General features: G+C 37.5%; 1 protein-coding gene across 1 annotated transcript in view; it reads left to right on the plus strand.

Moving 5' to 3' along the window:
* LOC125224646 (disks large homolog 2-like) overlaps positions 1-24,019 on the plus strand; it is a 54,711-nt gene extending 30,692 nt beyond the window's left edge. The window contains exons 4-10 of the mRNA XM_048128074.1: positions 724-804; positions 10,145-10,345; positions 10,937-11,075; positions 11,931-12,000; positions 17,819-18,062; positions 19,920-20,089; positions 23,640-24,019. Of these exons, the coding sequence (XP_047984031.1) occupies positions 724-804; positions 10,145-10,345; positions 10,937-11,075; positions 11,931-12,000; positions 17,819-18,062; positions 19,920-20,089; positions 23,640-23,643 (909 nt within the window). The 3' untranslated portion in view covers positions 23,644-24,019. The remainder of the gene's footprint in view (positions 1-723; positions 805-10,144; positions 10,346-10,936; positions 11,076-11,930; positions 12,001-17,818; positions 18,063-19,919; positions 20,090-23,639) is intronic.
* Positions 24,020-24,783: the final 764 nt, after the last annotated feature.

Here is a 24,783-nt window from a genome sequence, read left to right on the forward strand (position 1 = left end):
ACTAAACGTATAAGCAAGCATAAATGACAAGAAAAATACATAACCGCTACATATTAGAAAAAAAAAATAGAATCGTTCGCAATATTGAACTTAACGGTGGCAGGAAAATGAAATCGGAAACTTTCGACGTGTCTAACTTTTTTATCGCCTAGTTAAAAAGTCGTAGTTAGGAAACATGCTGTACAAACTTTTCCTTTTATTAGGTGAATTATGCGAGTTATTAAATTTGATGTCTAAAAGAAATAGTTTTCTTTTTTATATGATTTTGAACTATGGCACTTACTTTTGTGAACCTTGCATAAGTTGTACAAACGTAATATTGTCTAAGTCTCGTATTTCTTGTAAAATGTGAAATTTTCAAATTTGTTACATTTATCAGTAGAAAGAGAATTATTTCAGCTAGATTTACCTAACTTAACGCTTTGAGGCAAATACAGAATAGAATTTATGTTTAATTCAAAGTAATTTCATTGTTATGCATTGTGAACAATAAGAGAAAAGCCCTTTAAATACATTATTTCTACAGATTTATTATAAAGAGACAGTCAAATGAGATTTATTTTAAAAAGAGTTCTTTTATATTCGCTTTACGTAAACCGTAACTTTTGCTAGCGGAACGAAAAAGCTGGACAGAAACCCTCATTTAGTTGCAAATTTTGTGCACGAAATCTTCATTTTTAAGTTTTTGGTATGAATCCGCTTAATTTTTCGCTCCTGTTACAGGTTAATGACGTTTCGGTGGAGAATGCCCCTCATTCTGTAGCCGTTGATGCTCTACAAAAGGCTGGGAATGTTGTAAGATTAGTAAGTGGACTCTTTTAATTTTACAAGCTTTCATTTCAGTTGCCGTTTTTGTTGTTTGTTGAGATTCAAAAATACTAGAAGGGAAATATAACCAAAACGACCGCCAAACCTTAATATGTATAAAAGAGCGTCACATCCACCTTAAAGCAGCTAAACGTTCTTCCAACGCCTCTGGTGTAGCAGGTTTAGTTCTTTACCATCACTCCATCAGGTTACCCGTTTTATTTTGCCTCCTATATAAAAAAAATCGGATTGAGATGAAATTTTGCTTAAAATAATATTCGTGTTATAATGACATGGAGTTGATTTGATAATGAAGACAGGGTTGTTAGGATTAATTATAAGTATGAGTTGCTTTAAGAAAAATAGACGGACAGAGTCGCACCATAAGGGTTCCTTTTTAGTACGGAACCCCAAAAAGTACAGTCAACAATTAACGCTTGTACCAAAAAAAATATATTTTTGGCATAAACTTTGTCGTATATGATAAAGTGTATGCACCATTAGTATCATAAACTTTATAATTTTCATCTCAATGGCTAGATGATAAGCAACAATGACGCTGAATCGTTATATTTGTTATTCTGATTACATTCCGTTTGTATCGGACAGTCGTTCCAAGAACCTTCTACTTTTTAGGGTTCCGTAGTCAACTAGGAACCCTTATAGTTTCGCCATGTCTGTCTGTCCGTCCGTCCGTCCGTCCACGGATAATCTCAGTAACCATTAGCACTAGAAATCTGAAATTTGGTATTGGTACCAATATGTACATCAATCACGCCAACAAAGTGCAAAAATAAAAAATTGACTATACATTTCGTTATAAGTGCGAGAAGTATGTCATTACTTCACGAGTCCCGAGACAGTTTGCCACGAGCGGCACGCGAGTGGCAAATCTCGGGACGAGTGAAGAATGACATTCTCGCACGTGTGACGAACGACGTTTTTTAATACAGTTGCGAAAAAGCACTACTACAACGAAAAAAAAATAATTTTCCCATGGACATTGACGGATTATTTGACAATTCAAAGGCGTATTTTTGAAGTGCGTGCATATTTTCGAGTTCCGTCCGTCCGTCCGTCCGTCCGTCCGTCCGCGGATAATCTCAGTAACCGTAAGCACTAGAAAGCTGAAATTTGGTACCAATATGTATATCAATCACCCTAACAAAGTGCAAAAATAAAAAATTGAAAAAATGTTTTATTAGGGTACCCCCCCCTACATGTAAAGTGGGGGCTGATATTTTTTTTCATTCCAACACCAACGTGTGATATATTGTTGGATAGGTATTTAAAAATGAATAAGGGTTTACTAAGATCGTTTTTTGATAATATTAATATTTTCGGAAATAATCGCTCCTAAAGGAAAAAAAGTGCGTCCCCCCCCCCTCTAACTTTTGAACCATATGTTTAAAAAATATGAAAAAAATCACAAAAGTAGAACTTTATAAAGACTTTCTAGGAAAATTGTTTTGAACTTGATAGGTTCAGTAGTTTTTGAGAAAAATACGAAAAACTACGGAACCCTACACTGAGCGTGGCCCGACACGCTCTTGGCCGGTTTTTTTGAAGATATTGATATAATGTAACCTTGAACAAACAGTACAGTAACCAGCAATAATAATACTGTTACTCTTCGAAGGCCGCAATCTCAATATATGACGCGATCTTATTAGTAAAGCCATAAGAGCATGTCACATGTTTTTGCGGTCTTCGAAGAAACAATATCGCTGGTAACTTTACTGTTTGTTCAAGCGTACGTAACATTATGTGCACCATGTTTAATATTGTTTTCCCCTCACTAGCTTGGAAACACGTGTTTTGTCCTTTAATACCAGCGGGTAAAAACGCATTTTATCCACTAGTGGGTAAAGTAATTTGACCTTGAATAAAGTCAAATTAACTGCTTTAAAATTGATAAAATTAGGTGAATCTAGTAATAAAGATGATTTACCACCTGTGGAACTACTTGGAAGCAGTGATAAACGCATTTTTTGCGTTGTAGTTTCCTCGCTATAGTGAGGGGAAAAGTTTTGTGTTACACTCGGGTGCAAATGTATTTTACTTCTCGTGTGTTAAAAAACTCGCAAGTTCAGGATTCTATTCTCGAACCACTCGCTTCGCTCGTGGTTCAACTATAGAATCCTTTCACTTGCTCGTTTTTCAATTCCACACTCGGCGTTAAAATACAACTTTGCCCCCTTGTATAACAAATAACTATTTCACCACATCAACTGGTAAAGGCTTACTTTGCTCTTCGAAAACAGATAGCAAAATTGCATTTTATCCACAAGAGTGCAAAGTAATTTCATACAAATTTTAACTTGATGTCTTAAGCTGGCTGGTAGAATTTACCTATAAATGATGATGTTGAATCATAAATATTGAATAAATATAAAAGAAGAAACTGACTGACTGACGGACTGACATATCAACGCACAGCTGAAACCGCTGGCCCTAGAGATCCCAAATTTGGCACGTAGGTTCCTTATAAGGTGTAGAGGAGCACTAAGAAAGGGTTTTTTTAAAATTCACCTCCTTAGGGGGTGAAATGGGGGTCCAAAGTTTGTATGGGGAAACAAGAATACATACGCGGGCGAAGCCGCGGGAAAAAGCTAGTATTGAATAAATTAATGGATTCGATTTAATTTGATGTTTTTAGTCAGTATTTTGTTCGTGTTGGTGTGGTGAAAAAAATTGTGTTTCTCTCGGTGGCAAAGTTTGTTTAACCTACGTGCCTTGAAACCCTCGCAACGCTCAAGATTCCACATTCTGAACCATTCACTACGCTCGCGGTTCAATATTGGAATATTTCGCTTGCTCGGGTATCAATATTGGCACGTGAGGTTAAACAACGACTTTGCCCCCTTGTAAAACAAATAACTATTAGTCATTCCACCTCTCGCCGATATCTTTACGGCGCTGCCTGTCGTACAAATATGTCTTTGATTGCATAACTGCGACAGGTCACCGGGTGTCTCAAGCCCTGCAAGTCATGCATAATTTATCGCTCCCAATAGTGTGCAAGCATGTACAAGCAACGAGGTCCCGATATCGAATAATTTATGAACTAGCACCTTGAATCAGAACGGGAAGGTTTGAATACGATGTTACATTGAACAGATTGAGACACTGAAACATCTTCGTAAAGTCAGTAACGTTCTATATTTGGATATCTACTCTGACTCGTAGCCACCTTTATTATTCAGAGTACGAACATATGGAGGTATGGTTTGGACGTTGTATTGCTATGTTTGAATACCGCTGCTACTCGCCGTCAATTCCTCAAGTGATATTCCCATACATTTATGAAATAGCATTCGGATGTCGTCTGAAGCGGGCGGTTGGCAGTCGCCCGCCACGAACGATGTCTGGTCAAGCAGACCACAGCCTTAAAATAAATTGGAACATTTCGTTCGCCGCTTATATGGCTGTGTTATGAATGATATTTTTATTATGCCTCGCTACAGGGACAGGGTAGTAGTAGTCGTAGTTAGAACTCAATATTGAAAACACTTCCATTTTCTAGATAGGTATACCTCTAGATGTAGTACGAAAAGGTCATGCTAGTTCAAAGTGTCAGTACGTCTTGTACTGAGACTGACTGAAATAGAATTACATGTTTGTAGGTACGTTTCCGTAAATATACGAAGGAAAATCTTTCCGTACTACATCTGTACTAAAAAAGGCATCGATGATCTAATTATATGAATACGTATGTATATGATTGATTTCTATCCTCATTCTTCTCTATTCGGATGGCCGTTGTAGCAATTTGTCTCCACTCCATCCGATGGCAACCTTCCAAGTACACACTCAGATGTTGATATCTATCAGCGGTTTATGTATGCAGATAGGTGTAGTATACTGCACCTGCAGGAGTGGGGGTAGTTGGTTGTTGGCAATGGCGCCGAGCGGTCGTGCCGAGAGTGGTTCTATAGTGATATAGTTATTGTGTATTTTACAAGTGGCGAACGAGGAAAACGTGAGTACATTGAGAAATTCGAATTGCTAAAGAAAAAGGAAGGAACAGATAACTAAAAGTGTAGGTACGAATGGAAGCAAACTTAAACTGAGGTGTTGTTTATTGCAATGGAATGTATTTAAATAATTAGCGACTTGATTGACTGGAAAGGTGGTAAATGTCTGGTTTACTAAATTTGCACCGGCCAACAATAAGCGCGGGGAAAATGATACCTACATCATTGTGTTGTTGTTTTGTTTGCTTGCAACCGTACCTAAACATAATCAGCTTACCTTACGTACCTACCCTATGTTTAGAAAGTACCGTTAATGAATGACCGGATATTTAACAGGTTTTTCGAGTACCTATGTTATATGTTTATTCGAAAACCTTAATAATGTAATTCAACAATTGAAAAAAAAAAAGTTGAAATACGAAATTATAGTAACAGCATTACAACGGTAATTGATTACCTATGGTGCATAATTATTACGACTATGTACTTACACTATTATTTGTGATGACGCGTGCTACCTAACGGCCAAATAACATAAAAATAATTACCTGTTTGATTTCTTGAGTTACAAATATTGGTGTCATCCATTTTATTGTGAAAGTCATTACCGGTATTTTGGAATAAGTTGTATATGATCTATAAATAAATGTATTTAAGTAAAATAAGATCTCAGGGCAGTGTATACCTACGATTAAATGTTTGGTTTGAAAGGTCGATAAGATAGGTTAAGCCAGTACCTATTTTGAGTAGGTATTTCAATATAAGTAATTATGGTCAATATGATAGACCATTTCACTATTTTTTCTTGATATTGTTGTACGGTTATGAAAGGTCAATTTGATAGACCAATTAGTGGATATGAAGAGTTTTGTGGAAGACTTTTATATGAAAGGTCAATATGATAGACCACGGTTTTGTCCACTTAAAGCTGATGTATGTGTGAGAGGTCAATTTGATAGACCACATGATAATAAAAGTGATTCGAAAGACTTTTATATGGAAGGTCAATATGACAGATCATGGTACTAGAGATCAATTTGACAGGTCTTGTATAAAAGTGATTTGAAAGACTTTTATATGAAAGGTCAATAAGAGAGACCCTAAATGTGGATGTTTACTAGATATGGTGGACATGTATTGTGTGATGTGGTCACGTGGTGAATGTTACTTGGTGGTCAAAATGTCGTGTGGTTGCAAATTTGACTATACGGAATCACGTCTTGTTGCAGATCGCACCAAAATGACTCAAGTAACATCAACGATACCAAGTTTAGACCATTTCGATTGTGCGGGCGACCCGGTTTCTGTCGGTGTAAGATGGGAAAAATGGAAACGGGCGCTGGAAATATACTTTCTGGCTGCTAATATTGAGAAAGGCGTGGCAAAACGGGCCACTTTACTACATCTTGGCGGGCTCACTCTGCAAGAAGTCTATTATAATTTGCCGGGTGCTCACGTTGAAGAAGCTGAGGGCGTGGATGTCTATAATGTGGCTATAGGACAATTAGACGCTTATTTCTCTCCAAAGCAAAGCAGATATTACGAACGCTACAGATTTAGGCTTATGAAACAGGACGAAGGGGAAAGGTTTGAAGCTTTTCTTGTGAGACTTCGGCAACAGGCTGACAAATGTAAATTTACGGCGAGAGATGAAAATTTAATTGACCAAATTATTGAAAAAGGAAATAGCTCTGAATTGCGGAAAAAGATTTTGTCGGCCGGTGATAGTGTCACTTTACAGCAAGTGATAACAATTGCTACCACACTGGAGACTGTCAATAGGCAGCTAGACACGTTTGGGAAAACTGGATCAATTAAGGCGGGTGAATCGGACGTAAATAAAATTGATACTAGGAGATTACCAACCAGAGTGCAAAAGACTTGTTACCGATGCGGTAGCAATAAACACTTATCCTTTGCTCCCGAATGCTCTGCCAGGGACAAGAAATGCTTAAAATGTGGTATTATCGGACATTTTAAGGATTATTGTAAAACTAAAAAACTAAAGCGGAAATTCGAACACAAAAAAGATGATAAGTTTGATAAAGCAAAACGACAAAAGTTCGAACGCCCACAAAATGATGCCGAAGAAGTGGATTATGTATTCCATCTAGATAACGATGAGGTTATCAGCTGTCAAGTCGGGGGTGTTACTATTGAGATGTTGATAGATTCCGGATGTAGATGTAATATCATTACTCATGAAACGTGGGAGTATTTAAAAAGCCACAACGTTAAGGTCTCAGATCAAATCTCAAATCCCGAGAAGACATTGTTTCCTTATGGCAGTAAAACGCCACTGGATGTAGCAGAGAGATTCGACGCACAAATATACATTCGTGATGGACTTGAAACAACGGCGACCATATTTGTCATTCGAAACGGATCACGTAACCTCTTGGGAAGAGTAACTGCGAAAAAACTCGGCGTCCTACGGACTGGCATACCGGTCAACAACATCAGTACTTTTCCCAAATTCAAGGGTGTTAAAATTCAAATACCAATCGACGACAAAGTAAAACCAGTTATCCAGCCGTATAGAAGAATACCGATACCTTTGGAAGAAAAGGTAAACTCAAAGCTGACAGAACTCCTGGAAGCTGACATCATTGAAGAGGTCAACGGGCCTTCGCAATGGGTATCGCCGATGGTACCTGTACTCAAAGAAAATGGTGACCTTCGGATTTGTATCGACATGAGGAGGGCAAATGAAGCTATTATAAGGAGAACCACCCTCTTCCTACGATGGATGAACTGCTACCAAATTTCAGACAAGCAAAATTATTTTCCCGACTTGACATAAAAAATGCTTTTCACCAGCTGGAGATTGATGAAGATAGCAGACACATAACGACCTTTAGCACCAGTAAAGGATTATTTCGGTACAAGAGGCTAATGTTTGGCGTGTCGTGCGCGCCGGAAATGTTCCAAAAGGTGCTAGAGAAGATGCTTTTAGGGTGCGACGGTACTGCTAACTTCATTGATGATATAATTATATACGGATCTAATGAACAAGAACATGATGCACGGCTCAAAAAGGTACTCCAAGTGCTGAAGGATGATGACGTCCTGTTGAATGAAAACAAATGCATTTACAAGACAGATAAAATTGAGTTCCTTGGTCATGAGCTGACGGCAAAAGGAGTGAAACCGCTTGATAAATACATTCAGGCCATCCAGTCTGCGAAGAGGCCAGCTAATATTGAGGAGGTCCAAAGTTTCCTCGGTTTGGTAAACTATGTGGGGAAGTGGATCCCCAATCTGGCATCACTAACGGAGCCCCTTCGTCAGCTTGTGCGGCTTAAATTGAGCAAATCGACGGATCTTCGTAAATATTGGACTAACTCTCAAGAACAAGCGTTTGATACATTAAAAGCGAGTTTGTCAAATATAAAAACACTAGGTTATTATAACCCAGCTGACAGAACGCAAATAGTAGCTGACGCATCGCCTGTGGGCCTGGGAGCTGTGCTAATACAAATAGGTCAAGATGGACCCCGTGTCATAGCGTTTGGTAACAAGAGCCTAACCGACTGTGAGAAAAGGTATTGCCAGACCGAGAAAGAGGCCTTAGCTATCGTCTGGGCCGTCGAACATTTCAAAACATATTTGTTTGGCAAAGTGTTTGAAATTATAAGCGACCACAAGCCTTTGGAAACAATATTTGGTCCCAGATCTAAACCTTGTGCGCGTATCGAACGCTGGGTCCTCCGTTTGCAGGCTTATAAGTACAAGGTGATTTACAGGCCAGGAAAGGATAATATCGCCGACTCCATTTCGCGACTTTGTGAGTCCACTAGCCCCAAGCCGTTCGACAATGAAAACTACATTAACGCAATCGTACAATACAGTAGGCCGACCGCAGTACCGTTAAAGGAAATTGACACGGTCAGTGCTACAGACGAAGAGATAATGGCACTTAAAAATGGAATCTACGAAAACAAGTGGCATGAATCAGTTAGCGCTTACAAAGTTTTCCAAACTGAAATCTGTTTTCAAGGAAATATTGCTCTAAGGGGAAACAAATTAGTTATCCCAAAAGGACTTCGAGATAGGGTATTGGAAGCAGCCCATCAAGGTCATCCCGGCATCGTAGCCATGAAAACACGTCTCAGAACAAAGGTGTGGTGGCCAAAGATAGATCGAGACGCTGAAAACAAAGTTAAGGCTTGCAAAGGATGCACACTTGTTTCAGCGCCTAATCCCCCGCACCCAATTAAAAGACGAGAGCTTCCAACTGACCCCTGGATCGATGTTGCATTAGACTTCTTAGGACCCCTGCCATCAAACGATTATTTGCTGGTTCTCGTCGACTACTATAGTCGCTACAAAGAAATTAAGATTATGCGAAGCATCACGGCTATAGACACTGTTAAGGTACTAAAGGAAATATTCTCCCGGTTAGGATATCCTACGACTCTGACATGCGATAATGGGAACCAATTTACCAGCGAGACCTTTAAGTCCTTCTGTAAAGAATGCAATATTGTTATGTATAATACGATCCCTTATTGGCCGCAGATGAACGGCGAAGTCGAACGCCAAAACAGAGACATACTCAAGCGGCTCAAGATTAGTCAAGTTGAAAGAAAGGACTGGAAAGATGACCTCCTAGAATACCTAGTTATGTACAATAGCACTCCACACACCACTACAGGAAAAACACCTTCGGAACTTTTTTCCGAAGGCAGTTCCGTGACAAAATACCCACAGCGGCTGATATGGAATGCAAAATACTAGATTCGGAAGTAAGAGATAGGGATAGAGAAAAGAAAGAAAAAGGACGGGAATATGCGGATAGGAAGAGAAAGGCATCAGATTGCAACCTAGATATTGGTGAAAAGGTCTATGTTAAGAACCTAATAAAAGACAACAAACTTACTCCCAACTTTAATCCTGAATCGCACACGGTAACAGACGTAGACGGGGGTGATGTTAGAGTAAGAAATGACGTGACTGGCAAAGAATACCGCAGAAATGTCGTACACCTCAAGAGAGCTGAAGCTGGTGAATGGGCCGTGGTGAATAAAAATAGTGAGAGTGTAACTCATTCGGACTCCGATCAAGATGAAGATTAATATGATTTCTGTGTTTAATCTTTGATTAGCGAAAATGTTTAATGTATCGATTTAAAGCTAATTCCATGATAAGTTGATTACAAGTTCTGCCTTTAAGGGAGTTTCTTTTATTTTCGTTAATAAGGAAGGGATGTAGTATACTGCACCTGCAGGAGTGGGGGTAGTTGGTTGTTGGCAATGGCGCCGAGCGGTCGTGCCGAGAGTGGTTCTATAGTGATATAGTTATTGTGTATTTTACAATAGGCAGGTTACTTTATTCTGGCATTTGCTTGTCAACAACAGCGGGTCCGTCGAGCGCGGAGGCCGCGGGTGGTGACACTGTGGCGAGGGGCGCGGGGCCTGGGCCTCGGCATCGCGGGCGGAGCGGACGACGCAGCGGGCGGCGGGGGCGTTTTCGTATCGCATATCGCGGTCGGCGGCGCGGCGCACCACGACGGCAGACTGAGGCTAGGTGATAAGATATTGGCTGTTAGGGATGAAGATGTAAGTATTTATCAGTTTTATTTAAGATAATCTATGGTTTGGTAAAAGTTAAGAGATAGATAAATACAAACCTTAGCCTACCAACTCTTAACGCTAGCAGTAGCTGAGCATTAGATTACTTATACCTTGGTTCTTTGTGAAGTTTTATAAATAATAGTTTTGAATGGTTCACGGTTATTTTCATTAGACTTATATTGACCGGGATATAGACCGTGATTACCTTTTTGATTTTTGTCGAGCTCCCGATACAAACGTAGTGACACTGTGAGTGTAGTGTGTTTGAACAGACCATCGAGTGTGAATGCGACCAGTGGTAACGCTGAAAGTGAACGCAGCCGACGCGCGCGAAGGAGGGTAGATCGCGCGCTGTCTACGCAACTTTGACATTCACCCGCCTTCGCCAGTTTTCCGAGATGATGCATGCAACTGCGTCGAAATATCAGGAGCTCGACAAAAATCAAAAAGGTAATCACGGTCTATATCCCGGTCAATATTAGTCTAAGTTTTATAAATGCTTCATTGTTTGTTAGTCTACCTCCTGTGTCTAGTAAAAAACGTACGTAAGACCTTTAATGTAATGAATTTGTCCAGGGTATAGAAACGTCACTAATAGGGGCGACACACGCGCAAGCCGTGACAGCCCTGCGGAGCACTGGCGAGCAGGTGACGCTGGTCGTGCTACCCGCTGGCTCCGTCCCGCCCGTGGCCAGAACAGCTCCGCTTTACTCTAGTAAGATCACCGTTTTTACTAACTTAATTTTGTGTGTAGCCTTCGAAATATACGATAAAACACTAAATTCTCACACACGCATTTTTGAAGTCACATACAGTTTTTATAACATAAATAGGTATCGGGTAGTTTGATATCCGTTGACACTTTGCTGGGTCGTCAGTCTTCCGCGACCACGGCTAGTGCAACCCGGCCGAAACGTTGTAAAAAATATTATTTTATCGCGTTCGACCCGTGTGTGACTTTAAAAATATCTACGATAAAATTATAATAGCAATAGGAATATATATGTACCTACTTTTATTAGAATTCTATACACCGCCGGCGGGAGTAAATAGAACACGGCGCGGGCGTACCTATCTACAATGAAATCGTTGTGATATAAATAATTCACTAGCTTTTGCTTATGAAATTTGAATATATGATTTTACAATACGATATCATGAAAAAACCACGGGTTTTACATTTATATCTATTTTATAGTTATTTTTTCTCAGTTATATCTATTTTATTGAGGAACATTAACCAATTTTTGATATTTTACCTATTAGGTAGTGTACAAGAGATAACCATTCAATATTTATATCTATTCATTGTTGGTTATTTATTCACAAATAGCACCATTTCAAGAAAAAAAACAGCATAGGTATTTAAACTAAGTAAGTGTACCTACAGATTAAAGGCAGGTAAAACTAACTTGGCTTTGAAGTTAGTTAAATTTGTTCGTACTGATTTTACGTCTCTGCATAATTTACGGAAACAAGTGTAACATCAAACAGTAGAGCCTTCATTTTAAAATAATGAGCATGCAGACACTAACGGAATAAGGAATTTAATCTTCATTTGTCCGCACAGCTAAAACTCAAGCCACGTCGTGTTCCACGCTTCATGAACTTTTGGAAGAGGAGCCGAGTGAAATCCCGAGGTACTCCCCTCTTTTGTTTCTGTGCACGTTTCATTTCGCCAGACTACGAATCATTTCACGTATCTTGACTCGAGCCTTGAAATTGGCGTAAATTACCGATAATAGTTAAACCTCCATGAAGCTGAATGTTACGATTTATACGACTTTGTATAAATCTGTCTATGTATTTGTAAGAATCTGGCGTCAATCTTAAAATATTGTTTTATTGAAAGATAAAATGTTTTTTTTTTTTTTAATACTACGTCGGTGGCAAACAAGCATACGGCCCGCCTGATGTAAAGCGGTTACCGTAACCTATGAACGCCTGCAACTCAAACAGTGTCACAAGCGCGTTGCCACCCTATTAGAAACTTGTACACTCCCTTTTGCTGTGTTAAGTACACAGCAAAAAGGAATGTACAAGTTCTAAGGAGGGTTCGGGTTGCCGACGACTCAAATGCATTCTATGCATTCGTCCAATATTGACCTAAGAACAATAAACCTGCTGATCCTGCTTCCTTTTTGCGGGCTATCTCTTAGTTTAGTTATTCAACAGCTGATCTCTTGTTCGAATTGGAGATTTAGGGCCGGTTGCATCAAACCGCCTGTCACCGTTAAAGCGTTCGTTAAATTTTTGTGTATGGAAAGTTCCATAGAAGTTTGCTGCGTGACGATGATGTGTCTGTCAAATATGGTTGATACAACTGGCCATTAAACTTAAATAAAGTATCACATTCATAAGTCAATGTACTGGTCATGATATTTCTACATTTCACTGTACACTATACGCTAACGTGTTGCCAGTGCTGCCACCACCACCGCTTGGCACTAAGTCAAAAACTATAAAACGTTAACTCGCAACCCCTTTTGGCAAGAACGTATCGCGTATGCCTGGTGTTACAACAAACGCGATTAAAATTACAGAAAATGCTTCAGCCAGATACATACAAGTTGATTTGTTGTAGTTGCGTGGCACTTATGATACGATTTATTTTTATGTGTTATAAAACAGAAACTGCTGTAGACTGCGAACTAAATAAAATAATGGCCCGAATTTAAAATAAGGACTTATTTACACGGTGCGATAACTCTTATACGAATTTCAATAGGTACTATCAGCTGCAAAAGTGCATGGAGAAATTATGACTGAATTCATTGATAAATTCGCCATTCACTTTTGCAGCTGATAGTATTATTAGCTGAAACTATCTAACCTCAACATTTCTCAGTAACTAAAATACTAATTCTAGTTCGCGCGCTCTTGTAAATAGGCCCAATTCTAGTGAAAGAATAGTTATAAAGAATAATTTGGTCATCTTGAAGAGTTTGCGATACATGTAGCGGCTATTGATGCTATGAAAATAAAAATATATATTTTTTATATTGTATTTTTCATAAATTCTATGCAAATAAAAACCTGATTACTATCCTTTTTTGTAATCGTAAGAACGTTTTATTTGTGAATTGTGGTCACATGTCATTTAGGATTATTATTCTGTAGACAAAGACCAACGCTCGCTGGTTACATGCAAAGCGTTTTATCCTGATTAAAGGAACTTTTGTGCGAGCCAAGAAAATAGTTATTTGTTATACAAGGGGGCAAAGTTGTATTTTAACGCCGAGTGTGGAATTGAAAAACGAGCAAGTGAAAGGATTCTATAGTTGAACCACGAGCGAAGCGAGTGGTTCTAGAATAGAATCCTGAACTTGCGAGTTTTTTAACACACGAGAAGTAAAATACATTTGCACCCGAGTGTAACACAAAACTTTTCCCCTCACTATAGCGAGGAAACCACGACGCAAAAATTCCGTTTATCACTGCTTCCAGTAGTTCCACAGGTGGTAAATCATCTTTATTACTATATTCACCTACTTTTATCAATTTTAAAGCAGTTAATTTGACTCTATTCAAGGTCAAATTACTTTACCCACTAGTGGATAAAATGCGTTTTTACCCGCTGGTATTAAAGGACAAAACACGTGTTTCCGAGCTAGTGAGGGGAAAAATATCTTAACGCAATAAAGTTCAGTGCAGTTTCAAGTTCGTATATGTACACTAGGAACATAAATAGGTACTTTTCACGTCAAATTTTACAATGGTTTTTAAAATGGAAATTACAAATCGTGTTTTCACTTGAACGAAAGTACAAAAGAAGATACAAAAAATTATATTAACCATAAATTTGGCTCGAAATAAATGGAAACCCAATATAAAATGGTCACATCTGATACATATGTCTTTAAATATAAATCATATATTTATAAATAACCATTGCAATTGGCCATTTGAGCCAGATTGATGTTACCATCATAGCATATTGTGTTCTTGTATTATAATATTTATAATGGGGGATGTCTGAAAATTTTAAAATCGCCTGATATTTTTTCTGGTGATAGGAATAAGCATTTCTATTTACAGAAAAAAGTTACAGATTTTTTGGTAGCACCATACATTTTATAAAAATAAAAACGTGTTGCTCGTCTGCGCGTACGACCCACTTCGGCAGTTATGAGATTTGTCTTAGTCTTTAAAAAAATTCCATTTTGAATCTGTGCTGGCCATAGACACTGACAGTTGATTGTCAGCTTGACATTTTTCTCGGAGAATTCATAACCATATCTGGTGAACTATTTATTACTGTTTTCGACTCATTTTCTCTCCCTGGCCTCTAAATACAAAATACAAAATACAAAATCATTTATTCAGCAAATAGGCCACGGGGGCACTTTTACATGTCAACATTACAGAGTATTCATTAAAGTTAAACAAATGAAATTAATAGAAATATTAACTAAAAATATTAATCATAAGCAAAGTAGCTATACACTGATATAGAATTAGAGATGTATAAAGTCTCTAAATGTCATATTATTACTAACTCTGATTTTGCCTCCTTCTACGACTACCTTCGCTCTCGAACCCCGGACGTTGATTTTACTGGCTTAAAACGACGACCTTTGATATTAACCTCTGGACCTGATTCTGCTTGCATTAACGAAGACGTTTGCTTTTAAACACTGGACCTGATCCTGCTGAACTGGTTACGATCCGTTTTGGCTCCCTGACTTCTGATTTTGCTTGATATAAGGACGATCATCGCTTTTAAGTTCCGGACACTATTTGTTATAATGAATACAAGTACATAAACACGATATAAGGATCCCAAAACATGCTTTATACCAACTTGTTCTAAAACCAACCAGAAAAACCCAGATTTAAAATTGTTCATATTAAGAAAGGAGCTGAAGGAAAGTTGGTGTCAATAGGTTGGCAGGAACTGCCCAACCAGAGTGCGATTTTGCTGTGAAGACCACCTGAGTGTAAGATACCGTGTCTTGTTTACCAACCTTAAAATGCAGTTACATGCTGGCAATAATATCATAAAAAAGAAAGCCATAAATATCTGACACGGTGGTATTTTATAAAATGTGTATTTTTTGGATAGACCAATAGGAAAAATATGGTAAAATACATTTTTTTTTATAATTTGCAATGTCCTATAATAAAATATAATTGATTTATTTTATTGTGTTGTTTTATTTTACTTCTGAGTTGTAGGTGTGTGGAGTTACTGTCAAGTTACTATCCAATTCAGTCGGCTATGGCTTTCCATATTCTTCTATGGCCCTCCATACTGTTAAAGCATGATTAACAGCACTATAGTAGATTGTGTTACGAGGGAGCAAAATTGCATATTTATAGCGAGGATATAAATTGAATCGTGAACAAAGTGAAGTATTCTATATGTAATTGAATACTGAGTGTAGTGACTGGGATTCGAAAAGAAAGGGTTATTTTCTTCCCTGCACTGCGAGGAGGGTGCAAAGAGGCACTTTTCCTCTTTGCTATTAGGGACCAAAGTGATACTTTTCCCTTCAAGGACACATTTTTTTTACATGGTTACATAACATACCATTTTTTATGTTCATATAACATATCATTATATATAAATTTCCTAAAAGTTGATGTTAATATGTGTAGCAAATTTAATTCCACCTTGTGTCTTAACACTTGAATCCCTCACTACGCTCAGGATTAAATTTAAGAATACCTTGCTACACTCAAGATATATATCTCATTTTTCTCCCTTGTTGCACAATCTACTATTGCTACCATTTGACACTTTTTTTCATATCATATAAGCAAAATACTAAAATATGAATCAGGTCTGTTGTAAAAATATTATGCACTTAATCGACACAATTTTTTTATACATAATATTAAAATATGTTACAACATAATAAACCAACAATCTAAAGTTATTTGTTTAGGGCACAGGTCCTTCTCTAGTTCTCATCTGTAGGCAGGTGCGCTTATGAATCACTACTAGGAGTTAGCCTGTTTTCACATTACCCGATCCAATATTGGATGTCGGAAGGATTTCAATGGAAAAAATCCAAGACGACGCCTGTAATGTATGGGATATCGGTCCAACATCTGGTATTAGATCGAATAATGTGAAAACGTACTTATGGGTGCTAAAATGAGTAATAATGTTAATATAGATCAAGACAAATTTATGTTTATTACACTTTAATAACATGTAGTTGCACTTTTTTAAATTAATGGGATACACATTCTCTGTCCAAAATATCTCTGCATCTTTCATCAATTTCTTCTTCACAGGCATTGTGTTTGTCGCTGTTCCACATTTTGGCAAATTAGATGAACTAGCTCTTACAAAATCGCTAGTACCTATCCACGTTTTCCCAATTCAATGGGCTTAAAAATTGTAATCAGGTCCGGGGTTCAACGCAAAGGCCGTCGGCAGCAAGCAGGGCAAGCACACGTCTTCGTTAATGCAAGTAGAATCAGGTCCAGGGTTTAAAATCAAAGGTCGTCGTTTTAAGCCAGTAAAATCACGGTCCGGGGTTCGAGAGCGAAGGTAGTCGTAGAAGGAGGCAAAATCAGAGGCCAGGGAGAGAAAATGAGTCGAAAACAGTAATAAATAGTTCACCAGATATGGTTATGAATTCTCCGAGAAAAATGTCAAGCTGACAATCAACTGTCGGTGTCTGTGGCCAGCACAGATTCAAAATGGAATTTTTTTAAAGACTAAGACAAAACTCATAACTGCCGAAGTGGGTCGTATGCGCAGTCGAGCAACACGTTTTTATTTTTATAAAATGTATGGTGCTACCAAAAAATCTGTAATTTTTTTCTGTAAATAGAAATGCTTATTCCTATCACCAGAAAAAATATCAGGCGATTTTAAAATTTTCAGACATCCCCCATTATACTATATGGTAAAATTTACTATCAATCAAATATGAATAGTTAAAAAACTGAATGGTATCAAATTATGAAACTATACAGAGATTGGGGTGCTAAAATTAAAGTTTTAATGGAATGGCATTTAGTTTGGGCAAAATGTCTAAATTTGAAAGGACATACGCCCGTCTATCGTGCTTTAATTACAAGTTAATTTAGTCGGTGAACTACGTGCAGTGAATGTTTATTTTATATTGTGATAGAATGACTGTCCTAAGTAAATAATTTAAATAAACGCAATTATGCATAATTTTGCGTTAAGTATTTATAATATGTATATTTTTCGTAACCATTATAACACTCATGGAAAATGTTTGAAATTGAAAACTCGAGACTTATTCGCGTGAACTAACCTTCGACGTTTCGAGGACGGTGTTATTCCGGTCTCAGTGGTTGGTCATGCTGTCTTCTCCGATTGATGTTATACGCGATTAAGTCACGTTTGCAATATTTTATAGGTATGTGTAAAAATCGTGAAAGTTTTAATCAGTGTATAGCAACTGTTAAAATGTTCGCAAGCAATAAAAAACTGGAATTGTTTTAATAAATCGCTATTTACACAAACAGGTGTGTGCGAATGGTCCGACTAGTCCGTTCGGGGTCCCGCCTCGGTATGGACATAGTTGGCGGGCTGGGCGGGGAAGCGGACGCGGCGAGCGGCGTCGAAGACGATGCTTGCGGCGTCTTCGTGTCCGGCGTGTCGGTGGGAGGGGCGGCGTACGGCATGCTGCATCGGGGCGACAGGATTCTGAGCGTTGACGGACGGGACTTGACGCGGGCTACGCACGAACAAGCTGCGGCGGCGTTGAAGGTATATGGCACGTAAATTCGCTACGGGCTTGTTTTCTAAGGGATAGGTTTAGATGACATGCGTTCAACGCGCGTTTACAACTACATAGGTTTATATTCAGGCCGCAAAATGCGCGTTGAACGCCTGACATCTGAACCTACCCTAAGTCGCCGTTTTGGAGGTATCTAAGCCGCATCTCTTTGCTCGTATTCCTCATCAATCCATTCCATATTTTTTAACGCTTTACTTCTCCAATAATATTCTTAGCTTATCTTGTCACTTGCTTTTATATTTTGCCACTCCTTGCCGATGTTGTTGGATGGAACATTATATATCGAGCTGTCTTCACGCCGGTCAGTACCCGTACATAGTATTAGCGGGTTTAGGATTTTATTGCTGAGTCAATTATAGATGCTTTCACAATGCCGGATACTGCAAGGACTAATCAGACATATATAAGGTATCGTTTTTATAATGCAAACGGAAAGCAAAGCGATAATGGACTATTCAATAATACAAATAGCATTGTTTTAGTATTGTCTATTTTATTCAAGGAGTGAAGGAAGGTCCTTAAAATATATACAATATAATTATGCTGTATTATGCCAAAATTAAATTTATTTGTCAATGAGTACTTTGTTTTGTTTAATTATTTGTTTTTGGTGAAGCTGTTTGATGCCGCAGTTTATGCAATACATTAATTAAATGTAAACAAAGCATGAAATCTGTGAAAACGATGAAGATATAAATAAACAAAAATATTTACATTCCATTTTCGTAAGTATTGTAAGATCGTTATAATATTCAGATATGAAATAAAGTTAAGTAAACTGGTTTTAAGTATACAAATTTGCTTTTTGATTTGCATTCTCATAACTTACCATTAAGTAATAGGTACCTACGATATGATGTTTATGTATTAACCAGACTTTGATAAGCCTATTGATAATTAGTTTAACGGTTTTACATGGGTTACCCTCATCTGGCAGAATAACTTTGGTCAGAAACACACTTCGCATAACATGTTTCGCAGAAACACTTTCGGTCGAATGGTAATTTTGCAGAAAACTTAATTAGCATTATTACTACCACGCATACCACATATTTTTAACATTACTTTGGTCGACTTTGATTTAGCATAATTTTAATATATTGCATCCCTAACATATCCGACTCGCTATCAAAAAGCAAATTACAATTTTATGCCGCCTAAACATTATGCACAAATATTATCTGCGAAAGTACTATTCGACTATTATGCTAATCAACATTATGCCAACGTAAGATTCGATATTATAAAAATCTGCGAAATGATTTATGCCAAAGCACATTGTGCGTAAGGTGATTCTGCCAAATGTGACTTCTGCCAAAAACTATTATACAAATCAAATATATGCGAAAAAAGATTCTGCAAGACATTAGTGAACCGTTTTACATACATTTTACACTCATTTTTACAAAGTTATCTAATGTATCTGTAAATTGTCACGGTTATATTTCTTAAAACACCCGAGTTAGACAAAGAAGGAGACTTTTGTTCTGTGTGTAACTTAGAGCAACTTGTACCAACGAAAATGGAGGGTTAACCCACGATTTTGAAATTTGACAGATGACAGCCCACTAACCCTGAGTTGAGTGGTTGGTGCAAGTGGGCCTTAGTAGTGTTACTACTTTTGGATTTCTGTGCGGATGACACGAGAGACGTGCCATCAAGGTTTTTTACGTGTGGCGCATGAAAGCGCATTAATAGAACAAAAGTTGATCGCCGCCACACCGTAAAGTTTTCAAAAATGGAACACGCAACGAATCGGTTAATAAACACATCAAAATATTTGATGAAATAATTTGATTTGTTCTGAATGTTGCGTGTTTTCACAGCAATACTCTGGCGTAGCGGTGTCGATAGCGGCGCAGTACCAGCCGGAGCAGTACGAGCGGCTGCGCGCGCGCATACGAGCGATCAACGCCGCCGCCGCCGCCTCGCCGCACGCGCACCGCCACGCTACCCACGTACCTGTGCATCCTGATTTACACACCGTGTACCCGAGGTAGATGTCGTTATATTGTTCGTGTTTTGTATACATTTTTAAAGTCACACGGGTCTAACGCGACAAAATTACATTTTCTTAACCTTTTTTTCACTGTTTAGTGCGGTGGACATATATGCAATAAACATTTAACAAATATGGTTAGATCAATAAACACGTTTCGTCTCCGTTGACACTTTACTGGGACATCAGTCTTCTGCGACCTCGGCTAGTGCAACCTAGCCGAAAATTTGGGAAAAAGGTTAAAACACATGCTATTTTATCGCGTTCGACCCGTGTGTGACTTTAAAAAAGGTGTGGTTATACAACCTGTTTTTATTGAATTCCGTTAACTTTAAGGGAAGGTTCTTTAGATCAAATACAATTAATTTCTCTGAGAAACTAGCGTCTTACCTCTTACGGTTATCGAGTTATTAAAAAAATAAACATAATTACTGAACACGTGTGTGACAACCTTTAGCAATTCCTAATGTTATTTGTTTTGACATGTGCCGTCAATCACTTGACACTAACTTGAATGTTATTCTTAAGGGTCTCTCACACTAATAAATTCATTTATTATGTATGAAAATGAGAGAAGAGTTATCATTCTATAGCTTTACGCTTATTATGTATGTAGTAAAACAATAAGCATGGAGGAGAGATAGGCATCGTCAACGCACCTTCAACCTTTCTGGTGCATAGGCGGCGGTTATCGTTTGACGCTTACCATCAGAAGACCTGTTACCCTCCTATTAAAAAAAACTATGTGAAAATGTCCTAATACGGAGTCGCCAAGTAGCGACCTCATTCGTGGTATCGATTTGGTACAGCGATTAGAGCCCGCTGTATAATATCAGAATATAATTAGCATAGATATTAGGCTCTCGACACGAGCAGTACGGACACGGGATCAGTGCGTGTGACCTCATAATATTAAGTGTTATACAAACTTTAGAATACAATTATAATAATATGAGCTGAACTGGAATTAAATCAGAAAAAAATGGGATGGTAAAGTTTTAAAGACTTAAATATTATAAATTCAACTTAAAGTAGGTAATGACTTTATAAAACTCGATTCGTGATATCACACACTTTTCCAAAAAGCTTTTTTTGAATTATTATATTTAACCCATTGACAAATAATACATTAATCACTGATTTGTTAATGAGTGCTTTAACAAATAATTACTTAATGTACCTCTCCCAAAAATAAATACATATTTACATAGTATTTTACTTACCTCCATTTCAACATTGAAGGTAAAAACATCACTATTATTAAGTAATTAAACATCGTAATAAATCTTGTTTGATTTATCCGCATAGTCCATTAGGATTTACCGCAAAGCAAGCATTAACTCACTATTCAAGCTATTCACGAGCGCTCAACTTATCGTCAATACTGTTAGAACTAAATGAGCACAACCTGCATGTCCCATTTCCATGGAAACCGAGTAAAATGGCGTCGATATACGTACATCCAAAAAAGCAAATAGTGATGTGATGTGAAACTCTATTAAATTCATATTGTATACGATATACCTAATGTAAATAAATACTAGTATGCTTTGCTGGCACAGAATCAATTATGTATATAAAATTATCACTATTTATTTCTAGGTATATTGTAAACTACTTATGTACTTAGATATCATTTTTGCGTATATCGACAAATCACGGCCCGAAGACTAAGGTCAATTGCTACCGTCCATGGAAATAGAAAAGCAACTGTTATTGTCGAATTAATATGGAAGATAGCGATTGTGTTTGGTTAAGCCGGCAGGACATTCTTTATCCGCGGAAATGGACGTTCCTCATACATTACGCTCTATCGCCAAGTCCGTGGCCTAGAAAAGGAAAACAGTTTTGGTACTACGAATATTATTTGTAAATTAGTAATTAGTTAATATTGTCTTCGGTTACCGCGATAGTTACTCATGAAATAAAACTATGGAAACGGATTAAATCGCGTATAATGAATTTAAAATACATCCCGACGTTTCGAACTCTTTACAGCGTTCGTGGTCAACGGGTGACTGAGGAAAAATTAAAATGTGCAAAAGCTACCCACTTACAAGAAATATTAACGAACCATGACCACAAATAATATAGATTTCTAAGGCAGGTTCACACACTATTAATAAAGCTAGTTATACAATATAAAAAAAAAATTACCATTACTCTGTTAAAAAATAATTAACCAATTAATCTACACAAAATTGACAAAGAAACAAACTGCAAATGTCCAACATGTTGTATAACTAGCTTTATTAATAGTGTGTGAACCTGCCTTAGAAATCTATATTATTTGTGGTCATGGTTCGTTAATATTTCTTGTAAGTGGGTAGCTTTTGCAAATTTTAATTTTTCCTCAGTCACCCGTTGACCACGAACGCTGTAAAGAGTTCGAAACGTCGGGATGTATTTTAAATTCATTATACGCGATTTAATCCGTTTCCATAGTTTTATTTCATTAGTAATTAGTTAGTTAATAGCTAGCGGGGTTGTGGACTGTATAGCTTAATGTGGATGATAAAAACACGCATTGAAAACACTTTTTTAATTAATTTAAGTTGGTAAACAAAACGATAGTTCGGTGACAATAGGCCGACTCATTAATAATATGACATATTTATTTCAAAAAAGTATAAAAAGAGACATGATTTCAAACAGTCGCCAATAGTATACCGAATAAGAAAGAAGAAAAATGTATTCAGGTCACTCTCCATTCCTTCAACTATCTCTACTTAAAAAATTGCGTCAATTCGTCGCTCCGTTTTGCCGTGAAATACGGACAAACAAACAGACACACACACACTTTCCCATTTATAATATTAGTATGGATGTAGGTACGCCCGTCAGCGTCACTAGTTGGACGCGCTTCACGCGGATATTATTCAACGCAGTACTGCTGTTACGTGTATTATTTTGTATCTCAATATTCAGTCCATTCCATGCATAATAACACCTGTGACCATGGAATGTTTGTTCAGATAGTCGTTTTGTTTACATATTTGAAACTAGTTGGTACCGTAATATGGAGTGAGGATGAAAAAAGTACATTGTGTCACAAGGGAGCAATGAAATATGTATGGTGGGGACGTTCACTGAATCCTGAACAAAGCAAGAAAGAGCGTAGTGAGGGTTGGAAGTGTTAACGCCCGAGGCGGAAATTATTTTGCTACCATGTGACACATACTGCTTTTCACATCACCTTATGAGGATATAATTCTGTTCAAAATTTAAAAAATCGATGATTTACAAATAATAATTATGTACTAAAATAATTATACTTAAATATTAAAAAAAAAAACATGTATTGTCGCAAAATAATTTTTACAGTTAAGTTATATTATATCTATCATGCAACTAACTATTTAGGCTACATTAACACTTTACAGCACTAGTTCTATTAGAACACTACGTATATAAGTCATGAATTCAAAGGGTAATTATGATATATTACTTAGGATTAGGATGTAGGTACTGTAAACAGTTGTGCTCATAGGTACGAGTAATTTGCACTTGTATTGTAATGAACTATATAACATCATTGAATTTACAGGTAGCTGGTGACATAATTGGCTGTGAAATCGACTATTCGAAATGGAAGTCGAGGGACGATAAGGATATTCAGGTTATTTCCACTTAAGTATTTTAAATTTAACAGTTTTGAAATCAGTCTTGTAAATATTGTTACATAATTGTGTGTGTCAAATGTGGGGAAAGGATCTTAGAGCAGTACTTGTAGGAAATAATAAAGCTATTGTATTATAATAACTGGCTTGAATTGGCTTAGGATAGGGTAGAGTGGCGATCTCTTGTGTCGGAGGCCAAGATCCTTTTTGGGTCACTGAGCCAATGAAGTAAGTATTATAATACTGACGTCTCAAATTGTTTCACGCATGAAGAATAGAGATAAAGGAGCAACCTCTTTATATATCAGAAGTGCACATATTAAAGAAAAGATAGGTGGCGCTGCAATCGCAGGTGCATAACGGTTTGACAATCTCTTAGACTTCTCGGTAGTGACCCCGCTACGGAGCAAGAGGTCCCGGATTCAAATCCTGATGAGAGCTTTTTAATTTTTTTCTACAGATATTTTTCCTCAATTATTTTATTTTTTTAATATCCAAAAATATTTTGTTTAGTATTGATAAAATTAAAATACAAAAAAAAATCAAAAAACAAAAAAATCTCTGTCAGGATCGAACCTGAGAACATCCGCATACGAAGTCAGCGCACTACTACGGGACTACATCTTGACTTGCTTAGAATGCTTAGTCCGACGAAATCAGTCTAGAGTAAAGAACGTCTAATGTCATGTCACGTCTCTGAGTATTGAGCGAGACATGCGCTCCTACCGGAGAGATTTGTAACTGCAATTAATAGGCCTCAGCTGGTCATTTTTGCGACTGTTCTACTTCGACAGATTGTCCTCCTTACCTCTATTCTCCATGGTTTCACGTCTGATACCTATATGTCAATTGTCTCACATGCCATGATGACAGCTGTCTATCTATGGATATGATACTGTCACATGTTTACGTCACAATCACATTACGACGTATGCCGCTTCAGCGTATGTATTATAATTATTAATCACATATTGTATTCAAATACATGGTCTTTTGTATAATATATAAGTATGTGCTATTTTTTATATGCCGAGAAAAGTGGCGCTGTCTTGTATCGGAGGCCAAGTCTCA

Source organism: Leguminivora glycinivorella, chromosome 3 (genome assembly GCF_023078275.1).
Source record: "Leguminivora glycinivorella isolate SPB_JAAS2020 chromosome 3, LegGlyc_1.1, whole genome shotgun sequence".
Classification (NCBI taxonomy): Eukaryota; Metazoa; Arthropoda; class Insecta; order Lepidoptera; family Tortricidae; genus Leguminivora; species Leguminivora glycinivorella.